This window comes from Bufo gargarizans, chromosome 5 (genome assembly GCF_014858855.1).
Source record: "Bufo gargarizans isolate SCDJY-AF-19 chromosome 5, ASM1485885v1, whole genome shotgun sequence".
Lineage (NCBI taxonomy): Eukaryota > Metazoa > Chordata > Amphibia > Anura > Bufonidae > Bufo > Bufo gargarizans.
The window spans coordinates 191,203,949-191,229,639 of record NC_058084.1 but is presented as its reverse complement, the minus strand read 5'-3'; the positions used below and the strand labels follow the sequence as shown (position 1 = coordinate 191,229,639).

At 43.1% G+C, this 25,691-nt stretch overlaps 1 protein-coding gene across 1 annotated transcript in view; it reads left to right on the top strand.

Moving 5' to 3' along the window:
- The window catches only part of LOC122938981 (myosin VIIA and Rab interacting protein), a 570,956-nt gene extending 553,242 nt beyond the window's left edge, over positions 1-17,714 (top strand). Inside the window, exons 14-17 of the mRNA XM_044294890.1 lie at positions 2,268-2,372; positions 13,063-13,123; positions 16,667-16,785; positions 17,619-17,714. Of these exons, the coding sequence (XP_044150825.1) occupies positions 2,268-2,372; positions 13,063-13,123; positions 16,667-16,785; positions 17,619-17,651 (318 nt within the window). The 3' untranslated portion in view covers positions 17,652-17,714. The remainder of the gene's footprint in view (positions 1-2,267; positions 2,373-13,062; positions 13,124-16,666; positions 16,786-17,618) is intronic.
- Positions 17,715-25,691: the final 7,977 nt, after the last annotated feature.

The window sequence follows — 25,691 nt, the reverse complement described above, 5'->3', positions numbered from 1 at the left end:
GACCACATAGCTGAAGCGTGTAATCTGCATAAGCAAATGTAAGGGATTTTCAATTCACTTACTTCATCTACAGTGGCCCCGTTCTCCTAGTTAGCTGAGCATCACATGACCTGTGATGTCGGCTTCTTTCCCTGCTTTGATCACGTTCCATGCACAAGCCTGAGGGAGCAGAACGGAGCAGGTCTGTCTGTGCCGGAACGCCACTGTGAAGGCTGTGCTGGTTGGAGTGACAAGCCACGCCCCCTAAACTGCCCGATCTGCTGGCTAAGCTGTCTCAAGCTGCAGGGGTTCCTCTTCTCAAGGCACTGAAGAGATAAATGCTATGCACAGGATCCTCCCTTCTCACCCTAAAAACACAATGCTGACAAAGACTGGAGGAGTTCTCTGTACTCTTCTGCTGTCTGCAGAGCATTGCACAAAAATAGGTAGGGGGAAGAGCCTGTGTGTACCAGCAATGTAATTGTATTGTACAGCTGGGACTTGTAGTCCCACACATACAACATGAGTATCCCAGAAGTCAGACTGCAGACAGGGCAGCACTTTTATTCACAGGACGAGGAGAAAGGCAGTCTTTGTTCACACCCCCAAATATTCATAAGGAAAACCTCCTCTGTAGGCTCTGTAACTACATGTCAAGAAAGGGCCAGAACAGAACTAGGTACATGAATAAATATAATTTTTTGCCTAAAAATTGCTTAGCTGATATATATTAGATTTATATCATATTTATATCAGGTTTATATCAGATTTACAGTGCTTTATTTTTTTACACAACTCGAACAACCCCTTTGATTTCTTAAACTCTTAGACAACCTCTTAAAGAGTTACATTCCATAAAAGTAAAGATTTATATGTCACAGTCTTAGAATGACCAGCGTTACTGTTGGGATATGTGGAATAGGGTGGCGATAAAATATTCTTGGTAGTCTACTGAGGAAAAGGTTAATAGTAAAGTTCCTGAATATCTAGAGTTAAAAATAAAGAGGTTAAAGGGGTTGTATCACTTCAGCAAATGGCTGTAGTAGGCAAAGTTAGTACAAGAAACTTACTAATGTATTGTGATTATCCATATGGCTTCCTTTGCTGGCTTGATTCATAATTATATTGCATTATACACTGCTTTTATCCAGGAGTTACCTCTCTGGTGGCCGGGATCATGGGAGCACGAATAGAATAGCACTTTGTTCCTATAATGTGCAAGCATGGCCACTACTGCTAGTAGATTGCAGGGTGGTCGCAACCATGGAAACGAGCAGTGTATAATGCAATGGAAAAATGAATCAAGACAGCAAAGGAGGCAATATGGACAATCACAATACATTAGAAGAAAGTGACTTGTATTAAAGGGGTTGCCCCTAGTCTTATAGGTGGGGGTGCCACCGCTGGGACCCGCAACTATATCGGGAACGGAGCCCTGCAAAGTGGTGGCTGGAGGACTTCGGTCTGGGCACCACCAAGCGCTCTCCCCATAGAAGTGAATGGAGAATGGCTGCGCATGCATATTGCACCCTCCACCACTTTTGGGGCTCCGTTCTCGATATAGGTGCGGTTCCCAGAGGTCCGCACCTATAAGACAATGGAGGTATATCCTAGCGATATGCCCCCATTGTCTGAGATGAGACAACCCCTCTAACTTTATCTACATGATAAATGCCATTTGCTGAAATGAGCCAACCCCTTTAATACTAACATTTGTAGTGGCCCAGGTAGTAAATAGGTCAATGGCAAGGTCCTTGCTGATCTAGGGAGGTAGAGAAGTAGTTACAGCGTCTCCCTGTAGTTCTCCCAGTAGTTATAATGCCCCCTCTATTGCCCCAGTACTTAAAATGTCCCCCTGTAGTGCCCTCAGTATTTATAATGTCCTACAGTAGTGTCGCAAGTAGTTATAATGCCCACTGGAGTGCCACCAGTAGTTATAATGCCCCCTTGTAGTGTCCCATTAGCTATAATGCCTCTGTATTGCCCCAGTACTTATAATGTCCTGCTGTAAGCCTCTACTTTTTATAATGTCCCCCTAAAGTGCCCTTAGTTATAATGCACACCTGTAATGCCCCTAGTAGTTATAATGCCCTCTGAAGTGCCCCCATTAGATATAGTGTTACCCTTTGGTGTCCTCATTAGTTATAATGCCATCATGTAGTGTCCCAGTACTTATAATGTCCCCCCTGTAGTGCCTCCAGTATATATAATGCCCACCTGTGCTTTTAGCCTAAACAGTCCTAGCACTTATCATATTAAGATTGTAAAAATCCATATTCTATGTTTAGATTTCAGATATTGAATGTCGAATATCAGCTCTTACAGTAGCCGGCTTGAATGTCTCTCCATGTGTACGACTTACGAGGAGACGTGAGCAGAATAATATTAATCAGGTAAGTGAGGTTGGTGTTCGTTTTTCTTTTGACATAGCTGTGTGAGGTCTTATGTTTTGCTGCTTATGCAGGATGATTTGACATTTTAATTACTGCCATTTTGAGGGATTTCATTTTATGGGTGGTCGGTTGAACATAAAAAGTTACAAAGTTTTCAAAAATTCGATTCAGCTGCTTTGCCAAACTTCAAGAAGAAATTTGATTCGTTATGAAGTACTTAGTCACAAATCACTTTCCATTGTATGTAGCAGACGCAATGATCGCGCTCCATCATTGAACCCCTCAGTTGTCACGCTGAGTCACATTGAGACCTTTCAGGGGTTTATCAGGGGTTAAAAAAAGTACATACTCATACATTTGATTGTGGAGAGGCCGTCGTGGCCATCTTGATTGAAGAAAATCTCACGCGCTATGATGTGTGTCATCACCATGTCATTACGCCCGGTGATGAATCTAATTTTTCCTGAAATTCAGATCGAATCCATTTTGTTAACTTCGATTTGCTCAACACTAATAAAAAACAATCCTTGTTTTTTATGTCTTGAGTAGGGATGAGCGAACTCGAACTGTATAGTTCGGGTTCGTACCGAATTTTGGGGTGTCCGTGACACGGACCCGAACCCGGACATTTTCGTAAAAGTCCGGGTTCGGGTTCGGTGTTCGTCGCTTTCTTGGCGCTTTTGTGACGCTTTCTTGGCGCTTTTTGAAAGGCTGCAAAGCAGCCAATCAACAAGCGTCATACTACTTGCCCCAAGAGGCCATCACAGCCATGCCTACTATTGGCATGGCTGTGATTGGCCAGAGCACCATGTGACCCAGCCTCTATTTAAGCTGGAGTCACATAGCGCCGCCCGTCACTCTGCTCTGATTAGCGTAGGGAGAGGTTGCGGCTGCGACAGTAGGGCGAGATTAGGCAGATTAACTCCTCCAAAGGACTTGATTAACTGATCGATCTGCAGCTGTGGATCATTGAGCTGCTGATCCTCAATTGCTCACTGTTTTTAGGCTGCACAGACCGTTTGTCAGTCTCATTTTTCTGGGGTGATCGGCGGCCATTTTGTGTCTTGTGGTGCGCCAGCACAAGCTGCGACCAAGTGCATTTAACCCTCAATGGTGTGGTTGTTTTTTGGCTAAAGCCTACATCAGGGTGAAGCTGTCACACCAAGTGCATTTAACCAGCAATAGTCTGTTCATTTTTTGGCCATATACAAAATCAGGGGCAAGCTGCGCCTGTCACCAAGTGCATTTAACCCTCAATGGTGTGGTTGTTTTTTGGCTAAAGCCTACATCAGGGTGAAGCTGTGACACCAAGTGCATTTAACCAGCAATAGTCTGTTCATTTTTTGGCCATATACAAAATCAGGGGCAAGCTGCGCCTGTCACCAAGTGCATTTAACCCTCAATGGTGTGGTTGTTTTTTGGCTAAAGCCTACATCAGGGTGAAGCTGTCACACCAAGTGCATTTAACCAGCAATAGTCTGTTCATTTTTTGGCCATATACAAAATCAGGGGCAAGCTGCGCCTGTCACCAAGTGCATTTAACCCTCAATGGTGTGGTTGTTTTTTGGCTAAAGCCTACATCAGGGTGAAGCTGTCACACCAAGTGCATTTAACCAGCAATAGTCTGTTTATTTTTTGGCCATATCCCAGTCTAATTCTGTCACTAAATCCATACCGGTCACCCAGCGCCTAAATACTAGGCCTCAAATTTATATCCAGCTAAATCTGTCCCTAGTGCTGTAGCTGGGCGAGTTATTTAGTGTCCGTTCAAGCACATTTCTTGTTCTGGGTTGAAATACAATTCCCAATTTAGCAATTTCATAATTTAGTGGTTCCTGCTATATCAGAGCTATTTGAAATCTATCCCAAAAAGGGTATATAATATTGAAGGTGCACATTGGGTCATTCAGAATAACTTCACACACACGCTTCTGTGCATTTCCAAGTCTAATTCTGTCACTAAATCCATACCGGTGACCCAGCGCCTAAATACTAGGCCTCAAATTTAAATCCCTCTAAATCTCTCGTTACCCACCGCTGTACTGTTGTTGCTGGGCAAGATATTTAGTGTCCGTCAAAGCACATTTTTTGTTCTGGGTTGAAGTACAATTCCCAATTTAGCAATTTCATAATTTAGTGGTTTCTGCTATATCAGAGCTATTTGAAATCTATCCCTAAAAGGGTATATAATATTGAAGGTGCACATAGGGTCATTCAGAATAACTTCACACACACGCTTCTGTGCATTTCCAAGTCTAATTCTGTCACTAAATCCATACCGGTGACCCAGCGCCTAAATACTAGGCCTCAAATTTAAATCCCTCTAAATCTCTCGTTACCCACCGCTGTACTGTTGTTGCTGGGCAAGATATTTAGTGTCCGTCAAAGCACATTTTTTGTTCTGGGTTGAAGTACAATTCCCAATTTAGCAATTTCATAATTTAGTGGTTTCTGCTATATCAGAGCTATTTGAAATCTATCCCTAAAAGGGTATATAATATTGAAGGTGCACATTGGGTCATTCAGAATAACTTCACACACACGCTTCTGTGCATTTCCAAGTCTAATTCTGTCACTAAATCCATACCGGTGACCCAGCGCCTAAATACTAGGCCTCAAATTTAAATCCCTCTAAATCTCTCGTTACCCACCGCTGTACTGTTGTTGCTGGGCAAGATATTTAGTGTCCGTCAAAGCACATTTTTTGTTCTGGGTTGAAGTACAATTCCCAATTTAGCAATTTCATAATTTAGTGGTTTCTGCTATATCAGAGCTATTTGAAATCTATCCCTAAAAGGGTATATAATATTGAAGGTGCACATAGGGTCATTCAGAATAACTTCACACACACGCTTCTGTGCATTTCCAAGTCTAATTCTGTCACTAAATCCATACCGGTGACCCAGCGCCTAAATACTAGGCCTCAAATTTAAATCCCTCTAAATCTCTCGTTACCGCTGTCCTGTTGTAGCTGGGAAAGTTATTTAGTGCCCGTCAAAGCACATTTTTTGTTCTGGGTTGAAGTACAATTCCCAATTTAGCAATTTCATAATTTAGTGGTTCCTGCTATATCAGAGCTATTTGAAATCTATCCCAAAAAGGGTATATAATATTCAAGGTGCACATTGGGTCATTCAGAATAACTTCACACACACGCTTCTGTGCATTTCCAAGTCTAATTCTGTCACTAAATCCATACCGGTCACCCAGCGCCTAAATACTAGGCCTCAAATTTATATCCCGCTGAATTTGAATACAATACATTGGGCCAAATAATATATTTGTTGTTGTGGTGAACCATAACAATGAGAAAAACATCTAGTAAGGGACGCGGACGTGGACATGGTCGTGGTGGTGTTAGTGGACCCTCTGGTGCTGGGAGAGGACGTGGCCGTTCTGCCACATCCACACGTCCTAGTGTACCAACTACCTCAGGTCCCAGTAGCCGCCAGAATTTACAGCGATATATGGTGGGGCCCAATGCCGTTCTAAGGATGGTAAGGCCTGAGCAGGTACAGGCATTAGTCAATTGGGTGGCCGACAGTGGATCCAGCACGTTCACATTATCTCCCACCCAGTCTTCTGCAGAAAGCGCACAGATGGCGCCTGAAAACCAACCCCATCAGTCTGTCACATCACCCCCATGCATACCAGGGAAACTGTCTCAGCCTCAAGTTATGCAGCAGTCTCTTATGCTGTTTGAAGACTCCGCTGGCAGGGTTTCCCAAGGGCATCCACCTAGCCCTTCCCCAGCGGTGAAAGACATAGAATGCACTGACGCACAACCACTTATGTTTCCTGATGATGAGGACATGGGAATACCACCTCAGCATGTCTCTGATGATGACGAAACACAGGTGCCAACTGCTGCGTCTTTCTGCAGTGTGCAGACTGAACAGGAGGTCAGGGATCAAGACTGGGTGGAAGACGATGCAGGGGACGATGAGGTCCTAGACCCCACATGGAATGAAGGTCGTGCCACTGACTTTCACAGTTCGGAGGAAGAGGCAGTGGTGAGACCGAGCCAACAGCGTAGCAAAAGAGGGAGCAGTGGGCAAAAGCAGAACACCCGCCGCCAAGAGACTCCGCCTGCTACTGACCGCCGCCATCTGGGACCGAGCACCCCAAAGGCAGCTTCAAGGAGTTCCCTGGCATGGCACTTCTTCAAACAATGTGCTGACGACAAGACCCGAGTGGTTTGCACGCTGTGCCATCAGAGCCTGAAGCGAGGCATTAACGTTCTGAACCTGAGCACAACCTGCATGACCAGGCACCTGCATGCAAAGCATGAACTGCAGTGGAGTAAACACCTTAAAACCAAGGAAGTCACTCAGGCTCCCCCTGCTACCTCTTCTGCTGCTGCCGCCTCGGCCTATTCTGCTGCTGCCGCCTCGGCCTCTTCCTCCGCCTCTGGAGGAACGTTGGCACCTGCCGCCCAGCAAACAGGGGATGTACCACCAACACCACCACCACCACCTCCGTCACCAAGCGTCTCAACCATGTCACACGCCAGCGTTCAGCTCTCCATCTCACAAACATTTGATAGAAAGCGTAAATTCCCACCTAGCCACCCTCGATCCCTGGCCCTGAATGCCAGCATTTCTAAACTACTGGCCTATGAAATGCTGTCATTTAGGCTGGTGGACACAGACAGCTTCAAACAGCTCATGTCGCTTGCTGTCCCACAGTATGTTGTTCCCAGCCGGCACTACTTCTCCAAGAGAGCCGTGCCTTCCCTGCACAACCAAGTATCCGATAAAATCAAGTGTGCACTGCGCAACGCCATCTGTAGCAAGGTCCACCTAACCACAGATACGTGGACCAGTAAGCACGGCCAGGGACGCTATATCTCCCTAACTGCACACTGGGTAAATGTAGTGGCAGCTGGGCCCCAGGCGGAGAGCTGTTTGGCGCACGTCCTGCCGCCGCCAAGGATCGCAGGGCAACATTCTTTGCCTCCTGTTGCCACCTCCTCCTTCTCGGCTTCCTCCTCCTCTTCTTCCACCTGCTCATCCAGTCAGCCACACACCTTCACCACCAACTTCAGCACAGCCCGGGGTAAACGTCAGCAGGCCATTCTGAAACTCATATGTTTGGGGGACAGGCCCCACACCGCACAGGAGTTGTGGAGGGGTATTGAACAACAGACCGACGAGTGGTTGCTGCCGGTGAGCCTCAAGCCCGGCCTGGTGGTGTGTGATAATGGGCGAAATCTCGTTGCAGCTCTGGGACTAGCCAATTTGACGCACATCCCTTGCTTGGCGCATGTGCTGAATTTGGTGGTGCAGAAGTTCATTCACAACTACCCCGACATGTCAGAGCTGCTGCATAAAGTGCGGGCCGTCTGTTCGCGCTTCCGGCGTTCACATCCTGCCGCTGCTCGCCTGTCTGCGCTACAGCGTAACTTCGGCCTTCCCGCTCACCGCCTCATATGCGACGTGCCCACCAGGTGGAACTCCACCTTGCACATGCTGGACAGACTGTGCGAGCAGCAGCAGGCCATAGTGGAGTTTCAGCTGCAGCACGCACGGGTCAGTCGCACTACAGAACAGCACCACTTCACCACCAATGACTGGGCCTCCATGCGAGACCTGTGTGCCCTGTTGCGCTGTTTCGAGTACTCCACCAACATGGCCAGTGGCGATGACACCGTTATCAGCGTTACAATACCACTTCTATGTCTCCTTGAGAAAACACTTAGGGCGATGATGGAACAGGAGGTGGCCCAGGAGGAGGAGGAGGAGGATGAGGAAGAGGGGTCATTTTTAGCACTTTCAGGCCAGTCTCTTCGAAGTGACTCAGAGGGAGGTTTTTTGCAACAGCAGAGGCCAGGTACAAATGTGGCCAGCCAGGGCCCACTACTGGAGGACGAGGAGGACGAGGATGAGGAGGAGGTGGAGGAGGATGAGGATGAAGCATGGTCACAGCGGGGTGGCACCCAACGCAGCTCGGGTCCATCACTGGTGCGTGGCTGGGGGGAAAGGCAGGACGATGACGATACGCCTCCCACAGAGGACAGCTTGTCCTTACCCCTGGGCAGCCTGGCACACATGAGCGACTACATGCTGCAGTGCCTGCGCAACGACAGCAGAGTTGCCCACATTTTAACCTGTGCGGACTACTGGGTTGCCACCCTGCTGGATCCACGCTACAAAGACAATGTGCCCACCTTACTTCCTGCACTGGAGCGTGATAGGAAGATGCGCGAGTACAAGCGCACGTTGGTAGACGCGCTACTGAGAGCATTCCCAAATGTCACAGGGGAACAAGTGGAAGCCCAAGGCCAAGGCAGAGGAGGAGCAAGAGGTCGCCAAGGCAGCTGTGTCACGGCCAGCTCCTCTGAGGGCAGGGTTAGCATGGCAGAGATGTGGAAAACTTTTGTCAACACGCCACAGCTAACTGCACCACCACCTGATACGCAACGTGTTAGCAGGAGGCAACATTTCACTAACATGGTGGAACAGTACGTGTGCACACCCCTCCACGTACTGACTGATGGTTCGGCCCCATTCAACTTCTGGGTCTCTAAATTGTCCACGTGGCCAGAGCTAGCCTTTTATGCCTTGGAGGTGCTGGCCTGCCCGGCAGCCAGCGTTTTGTCTGAACGTGTATTCAGCACGGCAGGGGGCGTCATTACAGACAAACGCAGCCGCCTGTCTACAGCCAATGTGGACAAGCTGACGTTCATAAAAATGAACCAGGCATGGATCCCACAGGACCTGTCCGTCCCTTGTCCAGATTAGACATTAACTACCTCCCCATAACCATATATTATTGGACTCCAGGGCACTTCCTCATTCAATCCTATTTTTATTTTCATTTTACCATTATATTGCGATGCTACCCAAAGTTGAATGAACCTCTCCTCTGCCTGTGTGCTAGGCCTAAATATATGCCAATGGACTGTTGCAGTGGTGGCTGACATGAAGCCTGATTCTCTGCTATGACATGCAGACTAATTCTCTGCTGACATGAAGCCAGATTGTCTGTTACGGGACCTCTCTCCTCTGCCTGGGTGCTGGGCCTAAATTTATGACAATGGACTGTTGCAGTGGTGGCTGACGTGAAGCCTGATTCTCTGCTATGACATGCAGACTGATTCTCTGCTGTCATGAAGCCAGATTGTCTGTTACGGGACCTTTCTCCTCTACCTGGGTTCTGGGCCTAAATTTATGAAAATTGACTCTTACAGTGGTGGGTGACGTGAAGCCTGATTCTCTGCTATGATATGAAGACTGATTCTCTGCTGACATGAAGCCAGATTGTCTGTTACGGGACCTTTCTCCTCTGCCTGGGTTCTGGGCCTAAATTTATGAAAATTGACTCTTACAGTGGTGGGTGACGTGAAGCCTGATTCTCTGCTATGATATGAAGACTGATTCTCTGCTGACATGAAGCCAGATTGTCTGTTACGGGACCTTTCTCCTCTGCCTGGGTTCTGGGCCTAAATTTATGAAAATTGACTCTTACAGTGGTGGGTGACGTGAAGCCTGATTCTCTGCTATGATATGAAGACTGATTCTCTGCTGACATGAAGCCAGATTGTCTGTTACGGGACCTTTCTCCTCTGCCTGGGTTCTGGGCCTAAATTTATGAAAATTGACTCTTACAGTGGTGGGTGACGTGAAGCCTGATTCTCTGCTATGATATGAAGACTGATTCTCTGCTGACATGAAGCCAGATTGTCTGTTACGGGACCTTTCTCCTCTGCCTGGGTTCTGGGCCTAAATTTATGAAAATTGACTCTTACAGTGGTGGGTGACGTGAAGCCTGATTCTCTGCTATGATATGAAGACTGATTCTCTGCTGACATGAAGCCAGATTGTCTGTTACGGGACCTTTCTCCTCTGCCTGGGTTCTGGGCCTAAATTTATGAAAATTGACTCTTACAGTGGTGGGTGACGTGAAGCCTGATTCTCTGCTATGATATGAAGACTGATTCTCTGCTGACATGAAGCCAGATTGTCTGTTACGGGACCTTTCTCCTCTGCCTGGGTTCTGGGCCTAAATTTATGAAAATTGACTCTTACAGTGGTGGGTGACGTGAAGCCTGATTCTCTGCTATGATATGAAGACTGATTCTCTGCTGACATGAAGCCAGATTCTCTGTTACGGGACCTCTCTCCTCTGCCTGGGTGCTGGGCCTAAATTTATGACAATGGACTGTTGCAGTGGTGGCTGACGTGAAGCCTGATTCTCTGCTATGACATGCAGACTGATTCTCTGCTGACATGAAGCCAGATTCTCTGTTACGGGACCTCTCTCCTCTGCCTGTGTGTGTGCTGGGCCTAAATATATGCCAATGGACTGTTGCAGTGGTGGCTGACGTGAAGCCTCATTCTCTGCTATGACATGCAGACTAATTCTCTGCTGACATGAAGACAGATTCTCTGTTACGGGACCTCTCTCCTCTGCCTGGGTGCCGGGGCCTAAATATCTGAGAATGGACTGTTCCAGTGGTGGGTGACGGGAAGCCAGATTCTCTGCTATGGAACCTCTCTCCAATTGATTTTGGTTAATTTTTATTTATTTAATTTTTATTTTAATTCATTTCCCTATCCACATTTGTTTGCAGGGGATTTACCTACATGTTGCTGCCTTTTGCAGCCCTCTAGCTCTTTCCTGGGCTGTTTTACAGCCTTTTTAGTGCCGAAAAGTTCGGGTCCCCATTGACTTCAATGGGGTTCGGGTTCGGGACGAAGTTCGGATCGGGTTCGGATCCCGAACCCGAACATTTCCGGGATGTTCGGCCGAACTTCTCGAACCCGAACATCCAGGTGTTTGCTCAACTCTAGTCTTGAGCATTTTATTGTTCAGGTCATTGCGAACACAGAGATACAAATTATGTGTATTTTTTTTTCTTTTTATTTGACACAACAAAGCATTTTAATTGGGAAAATAGAATATTTTATGTTTATTTTTATTTTGCAAACATCTTTACCATTTAAAAAAAAAAAAGTTTGTCCCATTAGGGGACTTGAACGTTCATTAGATTGATCGCTGTTTTAATGCAATGCAATACTTCTGTGTTGTAGTGTATTATACCAGTCAGTATTACAGAATGCTTATTAGATCTTGCCTCTGGCAGGGCCTAATAGGCTTCAGTAGATGGCAGACATGGAGGCCATTGTTAGGTCTTGGGCTGCCATTACAATCTGCGATTATGCTGCAGGAGTACAACTGTCAAACCCCTTCATTTACATGGTTGCTACTGAAGTGTTTGAATAATTAAATTTCTGAGCTCTTTAAAGCAGCATGCTATTTTTTTTTATTTTTTATTATTGCAGACATTTGCAAAGGACACTGCCCAAACAAATTGTGTCATTTCAGTTAACTGTATACAGTGACACCAGTAGACCAAATAATTAACTAGTGCCATTGCTATTATCATACGGCTGGTAGTCAACATAAGGATTTTTGTGAGAATAAATCTACCACCATTCATATTTTACATTTTCAAGCATAACTCTGGTCTGCTAAAAATATGAAGGATTAGCCTAAGAGAACCTTCTAAGATCCACACCTGTTTGGAATATCATAGAAGTTTATAGAGGAAACCCCTATAAAGCTCCAAATGAAACAATAAAACATATAGAAATGTGTGTGTATTAGGGCTCATGCACACGACTCTATATTTATTCTGCATCCGATCCACATTTTTTGTGGGTCGGTTGCAAACCTATTCGCTTTAACGCGGCCACAAAAGTTGCAGACAGTACACTGTCCATTGTGCTGTCCACATCCATATGTCCGTTCCGTGGCACCATAAAAAAAATAGAGCATGTCTTATTCTTGTCCATTTTATGGACAAAGATAGGAATGTTCTATAGAGGGCAGGATATTTCGTTCCGCAAAATGCGGAATGCACATGGCCGTTTTCTGTGTTTTATGGCTACGGCCGTGTGCATGAGTCCATATTCAGAATTTTTCACTCAAGCTTGGTGCTTTATAAATTCCATGATGTGATTCAGTATGTTCATGTGAAACACTGTTTCAATGCTGTCAGGACTCAAAGAAAGCCTATGAGTCCTTCTTCACCCATCCACGTACAATGATTGACAGCTTATTAATGGGGTATTCCGGTTGTGGAAAGTTATCTCCTATCCACGAGATAGGAAATAGACTGGTGGGGGTCCTGCCATTGAGAACGGAATAGCCTTTTAAGTACAGTACTACATGAATTATATAGTACTGCTGTATGTGGATACACCCCTCCATTCCCCACAAACTGGTCCTGGAAAACATTGACAGGACTCATCCTGGAGTCTCTATTATGTGCATGTCCTTGGCAAGCGTTGAATTTTGTGGCCGCTTTGTGGGTATACAGCAGGGAATGGGGGTGAATATGTGGATAGAAACTAGTGACCCAAGGTAAGCGGCAACTGTATTATTCATGTATTATTCACTGTACTTAAAGGGGTTGTCCACTTTCTTTGTATTGATAAGTCAGATAGGTGTGGGGCCAACTCCCAGCGAGAACACTACAACTGCAGCGGCAAGCAGGTCTAATTACAACTCCCATTCACTTCAGTGGCACAGCTTTTTCCAGTTCAAGTGAATAGCACGGAGCCGTCCCATTGAAGTGGGGGTTAGCAATATAAAAAAAAGCAGACAACCTCTTTAATACAGCTTGCAGAACCTGGCAGATTCCATTTAAACCAGATATTAATGTATATATAAATTGATTTAGGTTCATACAATAGACACCTCTAGACAACAAAGAAGAAAACTTCCAGCAACTCCTCTGCAAGGTCAGTTCTTATTTTTATGTACAATTTTTGTATAGGACATGTAAAAATATTGCATGTTTATATGCTTAATCATATTACAGTTTCTGTTTCTTCTGTACCTTTAAAGGGGCTGTGTAAACTTTTTTTTTAACAGACCACACATGGTGGCCATACCTGAAGTAATGATCATATTTAGCTTGTCCCTTCTGCTGGGTTCCGCCTCCATCCCTCTACAGCAACCTCCGCAGGTCTCTCAGAATCAACATCCTGTTCATGGAGGTCACATGACCGCTACAGCCAATCACTGGCCACAGCGGTGATCTGTCACCCATGCTGCTCTTGACCCACTGACATACCGCAAGTTTGACAGGTCACCACTGTGGCCAGTAACTGGCTGCAGAAGTCACATGACCTCTATCAACAGGATGCCGATTCCGAGAGACTTGGGAACTGCGGAGGTAGCCATGGAGCAATGGAGATGGAACCCAATGGCAGGGACCAGGAAAGTATGATGACCACTGCGGGTCTGGCCACTCAGTGAGGTTTGTTAAACTTTAAAGTTGCACAACTTTTTTTATTGTGCAGGTTAGATTTTTTTTTTTAAATGTCCAAGACATTTTAAGGTAAATGTCCCATGACCAACATTCAACTGTATTAGTTATAGTCATTTGAAGTGTGGCCCTTCTGCCCTAGAGTAAAGCCATGGAATTTAGTGGACATCACATACAGTGAGGAACAGAAGTATTAGAAATCATGGAAGGGTCTGAAATTCACATTGTAGGTGCATTCCCATTCTGAGAGACAGAATAAAAAAATAAAATTCGGGAAATCACATTGTGTGATTTTTAAAGAATGTATTTGTCTTGCACTGCTGAACATAGGCTTTTGAACACCTGAGAAAATCTGTGTTAATATTTGGTACAGAAGCCTTTGTTTGCAATTACAGAGGTCAAACGTTTCCTGTAGTTCTTGACCAGGTTTGCACACACTGCAACAGGGATTTTGGCCTACTCCTCCACACAGATCTCCTCTAGATCTGTCAGATTTCGGTGCTGTCGCTGAGCAACACAGAGTTTCAGCTCCCTCCAAAGATGTTCTATTGGATTTAGGTCTGGAGACTGGCTAGGCCGCTCCAGAACCATGATATGCTTCTTACGGAGCTACTCCTTGGTTATCCTGGCTGTGTGCTTCGGGTCGTTGTCATGTTGGAAGACCCAGCCACAACCCATCTTCAATACTCTGACTGAGGGAAGGAGGTTGTTGCTCAAAAAATCTCACAATAAGTGGTCCCATTCATACTCTCCTTAATACAGTGCAGTCGTTCTGTCCCCTTTGCAGAAAAGCACCCCCAAAGCATGATGTTACTACCCCCATGCTTCACAGTAGGGATAGTGTTCTTGGGATGCAACTCATCCTTCTTTTTGCTCCAAACATGACGAGTGAAGTTTAGACCAAAAAGTTCTACTTTGGTCTCATCTGACTACATGACTTTCTCCCATGTCTCCTCTGGATCCTCCAGATGTCATTGGCAAACTTCAGACGGGCCTGGATATGTGATGACTTGAAACCATGACGGCGTAGTGTTCTATCGACAGTGACCTTTGAAACTGTGGTCCTAGCTCTCTTCATGTCATTGACCAGCTCCTCCCTTGTAGTTTTGGGCTGATTCCTCACCTTTATTATCATCTTGCATGGAGCTACAGTCCGAGGGAGACTGACAGTCGTCTTTAGCCTCTTCCATTTTTTAACAATTGCTCCAACAGTTGATCTATTTTCACCAAGTTGCTTGGCAATTGCCCCGTAGCCCTTTCCAGCCTTGTGGAGGTCCACAATTTTGTCTCTGGTGACAGCTCTCTGGTTATGGTAGTAGTTGGCGTCTGACTGACTGTGGGGTGGACAGGTGTCTTTAAAGAGCTCAGACAGGTGCTACTAAATTAGATTAATGAGTGGAGTAGAGGTGGACTTTTTAAAGGCACAGTAACAGGTCTTTGAGAGCCAGAATTCTTGCTGTTTCTTATCTGTTCAGCTTATGTTCAGCAGTTCAAGACAAATAAATTATTTAAAAATCATACAATCTGATTTCCGGAAATTCGTTTTTTAAAATTCTGTTGCTCAGTGTGGGAATGCACCTACAATGTGAATTTCAGACCCCTCCATGATTTCTAAGTGGGAGAACTTGCAAAATCGCAGGGTGTTCAAATACTTCTGTTCCTCACTGTAATTCTTCATTTTTCATGCAGCAGGGAGAAAATAAGCAATTACTTTTTAGTAAAACCAGGTATACATGTATATCTTAACTGTTGAAACATCTTAAGATCAGCTTAAAGGGACTGGGCAAGAATGAGGGTTGCCGGACCTGCAAAGGGAAGATGACTGACCTGCTTCCAGGGGCTGGCTCCCTGCTACCGCTTCTTCAGGGCTGGGCTCTTCATCCCATTTGACATCACCGTAGACAATCACAGCTGGGGGTGTCCGGCTCCACTTCCGTCATGTGACCACCATTCTTGCACAACCCCTTTAAAGGCGCATTTCTGACAGAAGCATTTATCAGTAGTTAGGACCAATCACTTTATTCAAAACCCTCCTGGCTATGGCCTTGTGGCTGAGGGGAACGGTGTACTTCTGGCTGGAAAACTGCCATAAACCTCAAAGGACCCATAAAAATATTGTCCACATCACACATCCTTTAAGTGACATTCTGCTTTTTCTATAGATCCTTCCTATGTCACCTTGATATTTATTCCAATCCTCATTTTACTGCTTGAGGTAAAACTGTAAATGTCTATTCTTCTATAACACCAAACCACCTCTTGAAAAGAAAACGTCTATTGATCATTATTGGGTCCTGTTACTCCTTTCCCACATGACTTAGAAACATAGAATGTGTCGGCAGATAAGAACCATTTGGCCCATCTAGTCTGCCCAATATACTGAATACTATGAATAGCCATTGGCCCTATCTTATATGAAGGATGGCCTTATGCCTATCCCATGCATGCTTAAATTCCACTGTATTTGCAGCTACCACTTCTGCAGGAAGGCTATTCCATGCATCCACTACTCTCTCAGTAAAGTAATACTTCCTGATATTACTTTTAAACCTTTGCCCCTCTAATTTAAAACTATGCCCTGTTGTAGCAGTTTTTCTTCTTTTAAATATTATCTTTTCTTTAACCTTGTTGATTTACTTTATGCATTTAAAAGTTTCTATCATATCCCCTCTGTCTCGTCTTTCTTCTAAGCTATACATGTTAAGTTCCTTTAATCTTTCCTGTTAAGTTTTATTCTGCAATCCATGTACTAGTTTAGTAGCTCTTCTCTGAGAACGGAAGAGTTCTGTCAAGGAAGTTATGGTACGTTAACTGTATACAATAATCATTGGGCCATGCATGGTGAGCTTTGGTTACCACTTCATTCCCTAAAGTTGCCAAAAGTGATAAATCATATAAATATGAGGAGAATATGTGATGATGGTAAAAATCTAATAGTAGCTTCTAATTAGTGATCAGGATATTGCTGATGTAAAACTCAATATCATAAAATGTTTTGAATTTCTATTAAAAGATGGAGAACCTGAACTTCCAGCAGTGACCATAATGAAGTCATGTAATAGAAACTTTGTGCTGCAAGGGTCTTTAACTCAAAGAACTAGAGAACGGAAGAGTTCTGTCAAGGAAGTTATGGTACGTTACCTGTATACAATAATCATTGGGCCATGCATGGTGAGCTTTGGTTACCACAACACAGTATATATTGTGTATATTGCATTATATAAATACTATTATGTTTTACTATACCTTTTACAGAAATGGCTAGTCTCACATGTAGACTGTCTCTTAGTATCTGTAGAATATTTTATTAAAGGGGTTGTCTCACTTCAGTAAGTTGCATTTATCACGTAAAGAAAGTTAATACAAGCCACTTACGATGTATTGTTATTATCCATATTGCTTCCTTTGCTGGCTAAATTCATTTATCCATCACATTATACTATGCCTGTTTCCTTGGTTACAGACCACCCTGCAGTCCATCAGTGGTGGTCGTGCTTGCACACTATAGGAAAAAGCACTAGCTTTTGCAGTCATTAAAATTAGGTACAAAATTGATTCAAAACAGCTGTTAAAATGACAGACAGAAAATGGATGCACAGTACACATGGATGCAAAATGGACGTGTTGCCTTAGTTTAGAAAAGGAAAGTATAAGTTACAGCCCTTAAGAGCAATCTCCATGAAGATGGCTTTAACTTAGAAAAGTTTGACCACTTGATGCAAGACAGAAATAGTCAACAAATATTGGGCATAGCCAACTAGTGACCCAAAATAATTTTAAATTGTCCATAGTTATTACTACATAAAATTCTGGTTATTTGTGTGAGCTACCTCTACAAAATAAAACGTCTCGATATGTGAGTTCTGAATTTAATGTTAGAGTAATTTCTGGTACAAGTAGTTGACTTTTTTAAAGTTTAGTAAAGCAACATGAAACTCATGAGTACATGTTTTTTTATGTTTCAGGAACCCAGTAAAGGATCCACCGTAATGTATTAACATATTTATACTGCCAAAAAAAGTATAATGCCTAAAGCGTACACAAGAGTGCCTTTATTTGACAGCCATTTTGTTCTCCATGATAAATGGATCCTTGTGTGATGTTACAATGCCTAAGTTTCCAGGCTTTGTCCAGGTACCTCACCAGGAATGGTCAACACTATGGTCTGCTATGTGGAACTCTGCCTTAAGTTCTTTGGAGACACCAGAAAAAAAGGTTATGGAGTTTCAAGAAAGGCTCTCTGTTTTATTATGCACTTTTTATTTCTGTCCACGTACAGTAATGTGCTATAAAATCTGTTTTTGTATGCTTATGTTTTGATGTGTTCATACAGTATGCCAAATGAAATGTAAGTGCAAATGTTTTTGTTGTAAAAGTGTTTGTCTAACAAGTCTTATATTGTTACCATGTTATTTTCTACTTTAGTCAATTTGATTACTTAATACTTAAAAAAAAATTGTATTGTAAACTAATTTGGGTTTGATGATCCCTAAACTCGTAGTGGTCCAACTACTGGCAATCAGCTGTTTGAGGTATTAAGGGTCAGTTCTGAATCTGTAGTAAACTATAATGCCTGGCACAGTGATAAAAAAAAAAAAATTGAACTTTTTCTGTTGATAAATGGATCGGATGCAGGCCCACCAAACAGCTGATTAGTGGAGGTCTCGAGCCTCAGATTGCCCCCTGACCAAATATGGATGGCCTATCGTAAGGGTAGTCATAAATTTTAAAGTCCCGGGTAATTGCAACTAGTACCACATCAATATATTTGATGCCTACACTAGTGCAGACAAGAAAATAGAGAAGTTGTAAATACAAACCGGATTCCAAAAAAGTTGGGACACTAAACAAATTGTGAATAAAAACTGAATGCAATGATGTGGAGATGGCAAATGTCAATATTTTATTTGTAATAGAACGTAGATGACAGATCAAACATTTAATCCGAGTAAATGTATCATTTTAAAGGACAAATACGTTGATTCAAATTTTCACGGTGTCAACAAATCCCCAAAAAGTTGGGACAAGTAGCAATAAGAGGCTGGAAAAAGTACATTTGAGCATAACGAAGAGCTGGAAGACCAATTAACACTAATTAGGTCAATTGGAAACACGATTGGGTATAAAAAGAACTTCTAAGAGTGGCAGTGTCTCTCAGAAGCCAAGATGGGTAAAAGATCACAAATTCCCACAATGTTGCACAGAAAGTTAGTGGAGCAATATCAGAAAGGTGTTACCCAGCGAAAAATTGCAAGGACTTTGCATCTATCATCATCAACTGTGCATAACATCATCCGAAGATTCAGAGAATCTGGAACAATCTCTGTGCGTAAGGGTCAAGGCCGTAAAACCATACTGGATGCCCGTGATCTCCGGGCCCTTAAACGACACTGCACCACAAACAGGAATGCTACTGTAAAGGAAATCACAGAATGGGCTCAGGAATACATCCAGAAACCATTGTCAGTGAACACAATCCACCGTGCCATCCGCCGTTGCCAGCTAAAACTCTACAGTGCAAAGAAGAAGCCATTTCTAAGCAAGATCCACAAGCTCAGGCGTTTTCACTGAGCCAGGGATCATTTAAAATGGAGTGTGGCAAAATGGAAGACTGTTCTGTGGTCAGACGAGTCACGATTCCAAGTTCTTTTTGGAAATCTGGGATGCCATGTCATCCAGACCAAAGAGGACGAGCACAACCCAAGTTGTTATCAACGCTCAGTTCAGAAGCCTGCATCTCTGATGGTATGGGGTTGCATGAGTGCGTGTGGCATGGGCAGCTTGCATGTCTGGAAAGGCACCATCAATGCAGAAAAATATATTCAGATTCTAGAACAACATATGGTCCCATCCAGACGTCATCTCTTTCAGGGAAGACCCTGCATTTTTCAACAAGATAATGCCAGACCACATTCTGCATCAATCACAACATCATGGCTGCGTAGGAGAAGGATCCGGGTACTGAAATGGCCAGTCTGCAGTCCAGATCTTTCATCTATAGAGAACATTTGGCGCATCATAAAGAGGAAGGTGCAACAAAGAAGGCCCAAGATGATTGAACAGTTAGAGGCCTGTATTAGACAAGAATGGGAGAGCATTCCTATTTCTAAACTTGAGAAACTGGTCTCCTCGGTCCCCAGACGTCTGTTGATTGTTGCAAGAAGAAGGGGAGATGCCACACAGTGGTGAAAATGGCCTTGTCCCAACTTTTGGGGGATTTGTTGACACCATGAAATTCTGATTCAACATATTTTTCCCTTAAAATGGTACATTTTCTCAGTTTAAGTTACTTTTGTTCCGTGATTTATGTTCTATTCTGAATAAAATATTATGAGTTGGCACCTCCACATCATTGCATTCAGTATTTATTCACGATTTGTATAGTGTCCCAACTTTTTGGGAATCCGGTTTGTAGTAACCCATACCTGCTTTCATATTTAACCTCCACAGGAAAAATGTGGGATCTGATTGCTTGTCAAATATAACACAAACTTTTGTTTTCATAAATGAGGCCCTGATTGAATTGACACCTGATTATTATTACGTGATAAAATAAAGATATACAGGTGAAACTCGAAAAATTCAAATATCGTGCAAAGTTCATTTATTTCAGTAATGCTAATTAAAAGGTGAAACTAACATATGAGATAGACTCATTACATTCAAAGCGAGATATTTCAAGCTTTTATTTGTTATAATTTGGATAATTATGGCTTACAGCTTATGAAACCCCAAAGTCACACTTTTGAGGTATCCTTTTCTCAGGGGGTATGGATTAATTAGCTGACTAGAGTGTGACACTTTGAGCCTAGAATACTAAACCTTTTAACAAAATTCAAATCTTAAGCTGCATTAATGCAATTCCTTTTAATTTGCACTACTAAAATAAATGGACTTTTGCACGATATTCTTATTTTTCGAGTTTCACCTGTAGGTGTATCAGACAAAATCTAGAAGAGCCTAATGGTATACAGAACAAAAGTAAAGAAGATATAATAGGAGGCATCAATGACTCCATCCCTAGCCCTTACAACAGTGTTCCTCAACTCCAGTCCTCAGGGCCCACCTACCGGTCATGTTTTTAGGGTTTCCTTAGTATTGAGCAGGTGATATAATTAGTGTCAATGTCTTAGGACTTACCACAGGTGTTCATTCTGTGGGATATTCTCAAATCCTGACTGGTAGATGGGCCCTGAGGACTGGAGTTGGGGAACTCTGCCTTACAATACTGTCTGAACCAACATTTATATATATGTGTATGTGTGTGTATATATATATATATATATATATATATATATATATAAACTTTGTTGACCATATTGTAGGAGAAAGGCTTATGCCATTGAAGATCCATTTAAGCTACAAGCCTGATACATTTGAACGTACTCTTGAACGTACACTTAAACCCTGTACTGTTTGGGCTTGTTTAGGTGATTGATGGTCAAATATGCTGCACCTGAACCGTATTTTTTGCTTTATAAGATGCACCTGATCTTAAGATGCACCTAGGTTTAGAGGAGGAAAATAAGAAAAATAAATATTTTTCATCACACCTCAGAAAGACCCTTAATCTTCATCAGACCCCCAATCTTCATCAGACTTTAGATCAGACATCAGATACCCATATCAGACCTCAGATCAGATCCCCATATCAAACCCCCATCAGACCTTAGATCAGACCCCCATATCAGACCTCAGATCAGACTGCTATATCATACCTCAGATTAGACCCCCATATCAGACCTCAGATCAGACCCCCATACCTGAGATCAGTTTCACCATATGAGACCTCAGATCAGATCCCTATATCAAACCCCCATCAGACCTCAGATCAGACAGCCATATCAGATCTCAGATCAGACCCCCATATCATACATCAGATTAGACCCCCATATCAGACCTCAGATCAGACCCCCATACCTGAGATCAGTTTCACCATATGAGACCTCAGATCAGATCCCCATATCAAACCCCCATCAGACCTCAGATGAGACCCCCCATATCAGACCTCAGATCAGACCCCCATATAATACCTCAGATTAGACCCCCATATCAAACCTCAGAACAGACCTCAGATCATACCCCCATATTAGACCTCAGATCAGTACCCCCCCATATAAGAGCTCAGATCAGATGCCTATATGAGAGCTCAGATCAGACACCAATATGAGACCTCAAATGAGACCCCATCAGATCTGACCCAAATATCAGACCCCAATCAGAGATAAAATAAATAAATTAACTTACTTCTCCTGCTCTGCCACCACTCTGCAGGTCCAGTGGTCTCTCCTGCACTCTCTGGGGCATGTGACCTGACTGCATACAAAGTGAGGTTATAGTGTGTACACTACATCGTGACCCTGTACGCAGTCAGGAGACATGCAGCGTGCCGCACTGAGGGAGACCAGGGAGCGGTGAGTACATGTAGCGCTACAGTCACCCAGTCACCACTCCCCGTGCCTGCTCCATACTAGTGAGTGCCTCTATAATAGAAGCTTTCATTAGTATTCGCTTTACAAGACACACTGACATTTTTTTCACAACTTTTGGGGGGAAAAAGTCCATCTTATAAACGGTAAAAAAAAATGATTAGTCCATATTTTCATATTTTTTATCGTGAGCAAAACAATCAAGATAGTTTTTTTGTTTTTGTTTAACTGTTCATAAAATGTATGAGCATGATGTGGAAACAGTGATATAAATAGAGTAGGTCACTATGCCCATTGTACATTCACCCTTTTTTGCCCGAAAATTCTATGAAATCATTTTGCATACAATTTTGTTCTCATTGAACATGATGTGGTTATTTAAGGACAGGAAACTCAATGATACCAATGTTTGTGATCATTTTTATGTGTGAGTGACAGGCATGGTTGATGATTTTCGCACATTTGAAGGAAATTAAATGTATATGCCCTTTGTTACATTGTCGCTGTAGAATGGCTCACATAAAAGCATGTAATGAAGCTACTGTAGTGTACTAATGTTACATTTTCAGAAAAAAAACACTATGTACTGTGTAAGCACTGCAAAAAATCATCCATGTCATAAAGAAAATTTATTTGTGCCAAATGTGTGTAAAAACAGTTTACTGTTCAAACACAGGTATTAATATCACCCGAAGAATTATTTTGCCATTAAGTGATTGTTTTTAGTTTGAATATTTATATCAAGATTAATTTTTTTACAAATGAAAGTATTTTAAAGGTTATATAGAGTAAGACTATATGGTAAAGTCTATTCAATTTGAAAAATCTAAGTTAATGTGCTCTCATGTCACCTGTGGAATCTGTTTAGGATGAGATCAGAAACGTGAACATTACATAAAAAGCTGGTTTTAAGAAACTGATGTAATTAAATGCATGTCAGTTAAATTATTATTGAAAAAGAATAAAAAAGCCTTGATTACAAATGCAAACTTAAAGAGATAAAAATGTACATCATTAAATATGTGTCTATATGTTTGTTGATTGACTTTGAAAATGAAAAGTTGTCATAGGTATCCAGTAAAGAAAGCATGCTTAAAGAGGTTGTCTCATGAACACAACAGCCCATTAAAGAGACACTATAATTTTTTTAATTAACAGCCTATTGGGAATATTCTATGTAATTTATTTTTTATTTTTCAAAAAACAGGCGGATGGTTTTCTGGGTATACATTTTTTTTTAAGTCACTCCATAAATTTCATAAAATATAATTTTGAAACTCTGGTGCTACAACCAACTCAATCGATAGTGTTGCAGTAAAACAGCAGCAATGATTCTGCTTCTCACTAAATACTTTTACAATAACAGACTGTAATGGTGCAGAACCCTAAGCAACCAGACAGAGGTTAAACAATAGTGGATTTATTAAATAAACGGCAGTACAGTCCAAACCATTAAACATATACAGGTAACCATCCCAAATAATAACCTGTGCAGGGAAACACCAAGGGGACAGCCAGTGACCAGGCCAAAGTTCATATGCGCAGTATTAGTCTGTGTAATGTGGTACCTAGGGATAAGACGTCAGAATTTCCAGGGTCCGATCCAAGGTCATACATGAGACAAACTGTTCAACAAAGATGAGGTATCCAGAGGCAGTGTCTAGAGATAAATCGAGGAAGGCAGAGGTCATGCACAGGTAAGTCTGGGAGAATATGAACTGCAGCATACAGTACACCCGGGTTGTCAAAACAACAGTGGGCACTGACCAGCCAGGGAGATCACCTTTTAGGTACCTGCTAGCCAATCAGAAAGTGCCATGTGTCTATTCCTCATAGGTCATATAATGATCCTAATCCCTGACACTTGTGTGGCCTAGGCTGGTCCTTAGTCACTTAACCCATGCCTGCCCTCTAATCTACTAGAATTTACGTACACGTATTTTTCCTGTCAGCGGACGGCATATCGAATGATGCGTGTACGTTCGGCCGCGTATCCTTTTGCGAACCACGCGGACGCTCGAGTGCCCCAGCATGAATACACTATCGCGTCAGCACGTAACCAGCAGGCGTGCCGCCACCAGTCCGGTCAACCTGCCTCCAAGACCCCGGCGGTCTTCCCCTCCGGCGACCATGCGGACGCACTACCGCGTCTGCCCGCAAAGGAGTTGGAACCGAAGATTCCCCAGGCACATGCATGACCTGTCCGGCTACTCCAACGGGGTCCCCTGCAGGCCAAGCCCCACGAGGACCCCTGGAGGCCCCAGTGGATAGGAGAACAGGAAAGTGTCTTACACAGACTAAAATTTACTGCGCTAGCTATCTAGATATGCCCTACACTGTAAGCCTACTCTGTATATTCAGCAGTACTATCATACAGTGTCCCATATATATGCACCCCTGAACCTGAACGGTCACTCCTTTTTCTTCTAATATCGTAGTATGACTGTAGGTTTACAATATCTAGTATGTATCAGTCTGTTAGGTAGATCCAGCGGGTACAGCCTTGAAGTGAAAAGAGCCCAGTTCAAGAGTTTGCCTCAGCCGACAGCACTACTCTTGTGAATGTTCATGCTGAAACCAAGCACTTTGTGACATCACTACTGAGACTACGATTGCCTGGTAGCAATACATTCATGACTTCTAGTAGAAATAATAAAGGAATGGCACAACGTAGAGCGATAAGAATAGATGCTCCAGAATTGTTATTACATGAGGAAAGTATGTAGCTATTAAAACAGGGATGTAAGGAGTGGTGAAAGGTCCTCTTTCAATGTCATGACCGCCAAACATACATACATATATATACATATATTTTCTTTGAAAATTGTGTACAATTTTGTAGAATGTGTTAGATAGCCTGTTAAAGGGATTTCCCACAAAAAAAATAACTATGCAATTAATAGGGCATTTCAAATCAAGTATTACATGCAATCAAAATATTGCTGTTTCTTTTGTGGCAAAATTATCCTGCATTCAGAGGTGGACTAACATGCTCAGTAACTTACCTCCTCCTGGTTTTGGTGTAGTGATCTCATAGATAAGTAGGTGAAGTGGACTAAACATTTCATTCATCCCTACTTCTAAATACATAGAAATATATAGCTATATATATGGTCATATTACTATGGCCACCAGTTAATATCCAGAATAACAGCCGTGTGCAGCATGAACAGCAGCTAGACAGGCTGGGAGTGACTCAGTAAGGTCCCGGTTGGGTGTCACAAATATCTGGAGCCATTTTGACTGCAGTTTATCCCACAGCTGCTGGAGGGCACGTGGGGGTGAATCTATAGAGCAAAAAAGACAATCTGGTGGTCCCACAGATGCTCAATTGGGTTCAACTCTGGGAAATTAGGGGGCCAGGGTAGTACTTGGAAGTCTGGGTGTATATTATCTGCAAGGATGGATTCATAGACAGATCAATTAAGAGTGACTTCCATATTGGTGAGTGGGCTGAGAAAATGCCACAAAAACATTCCCCAGACCATAATGCTGCCACCATCAGCTTGTGTTGTTCCTGCAATGTTTGCATGGTGTTTATTCTCTGAGGTTTTTTTACTTACATGCCAAGATCCATCCGTTCAATGAAGCAAAAAACGTGACTCTCTG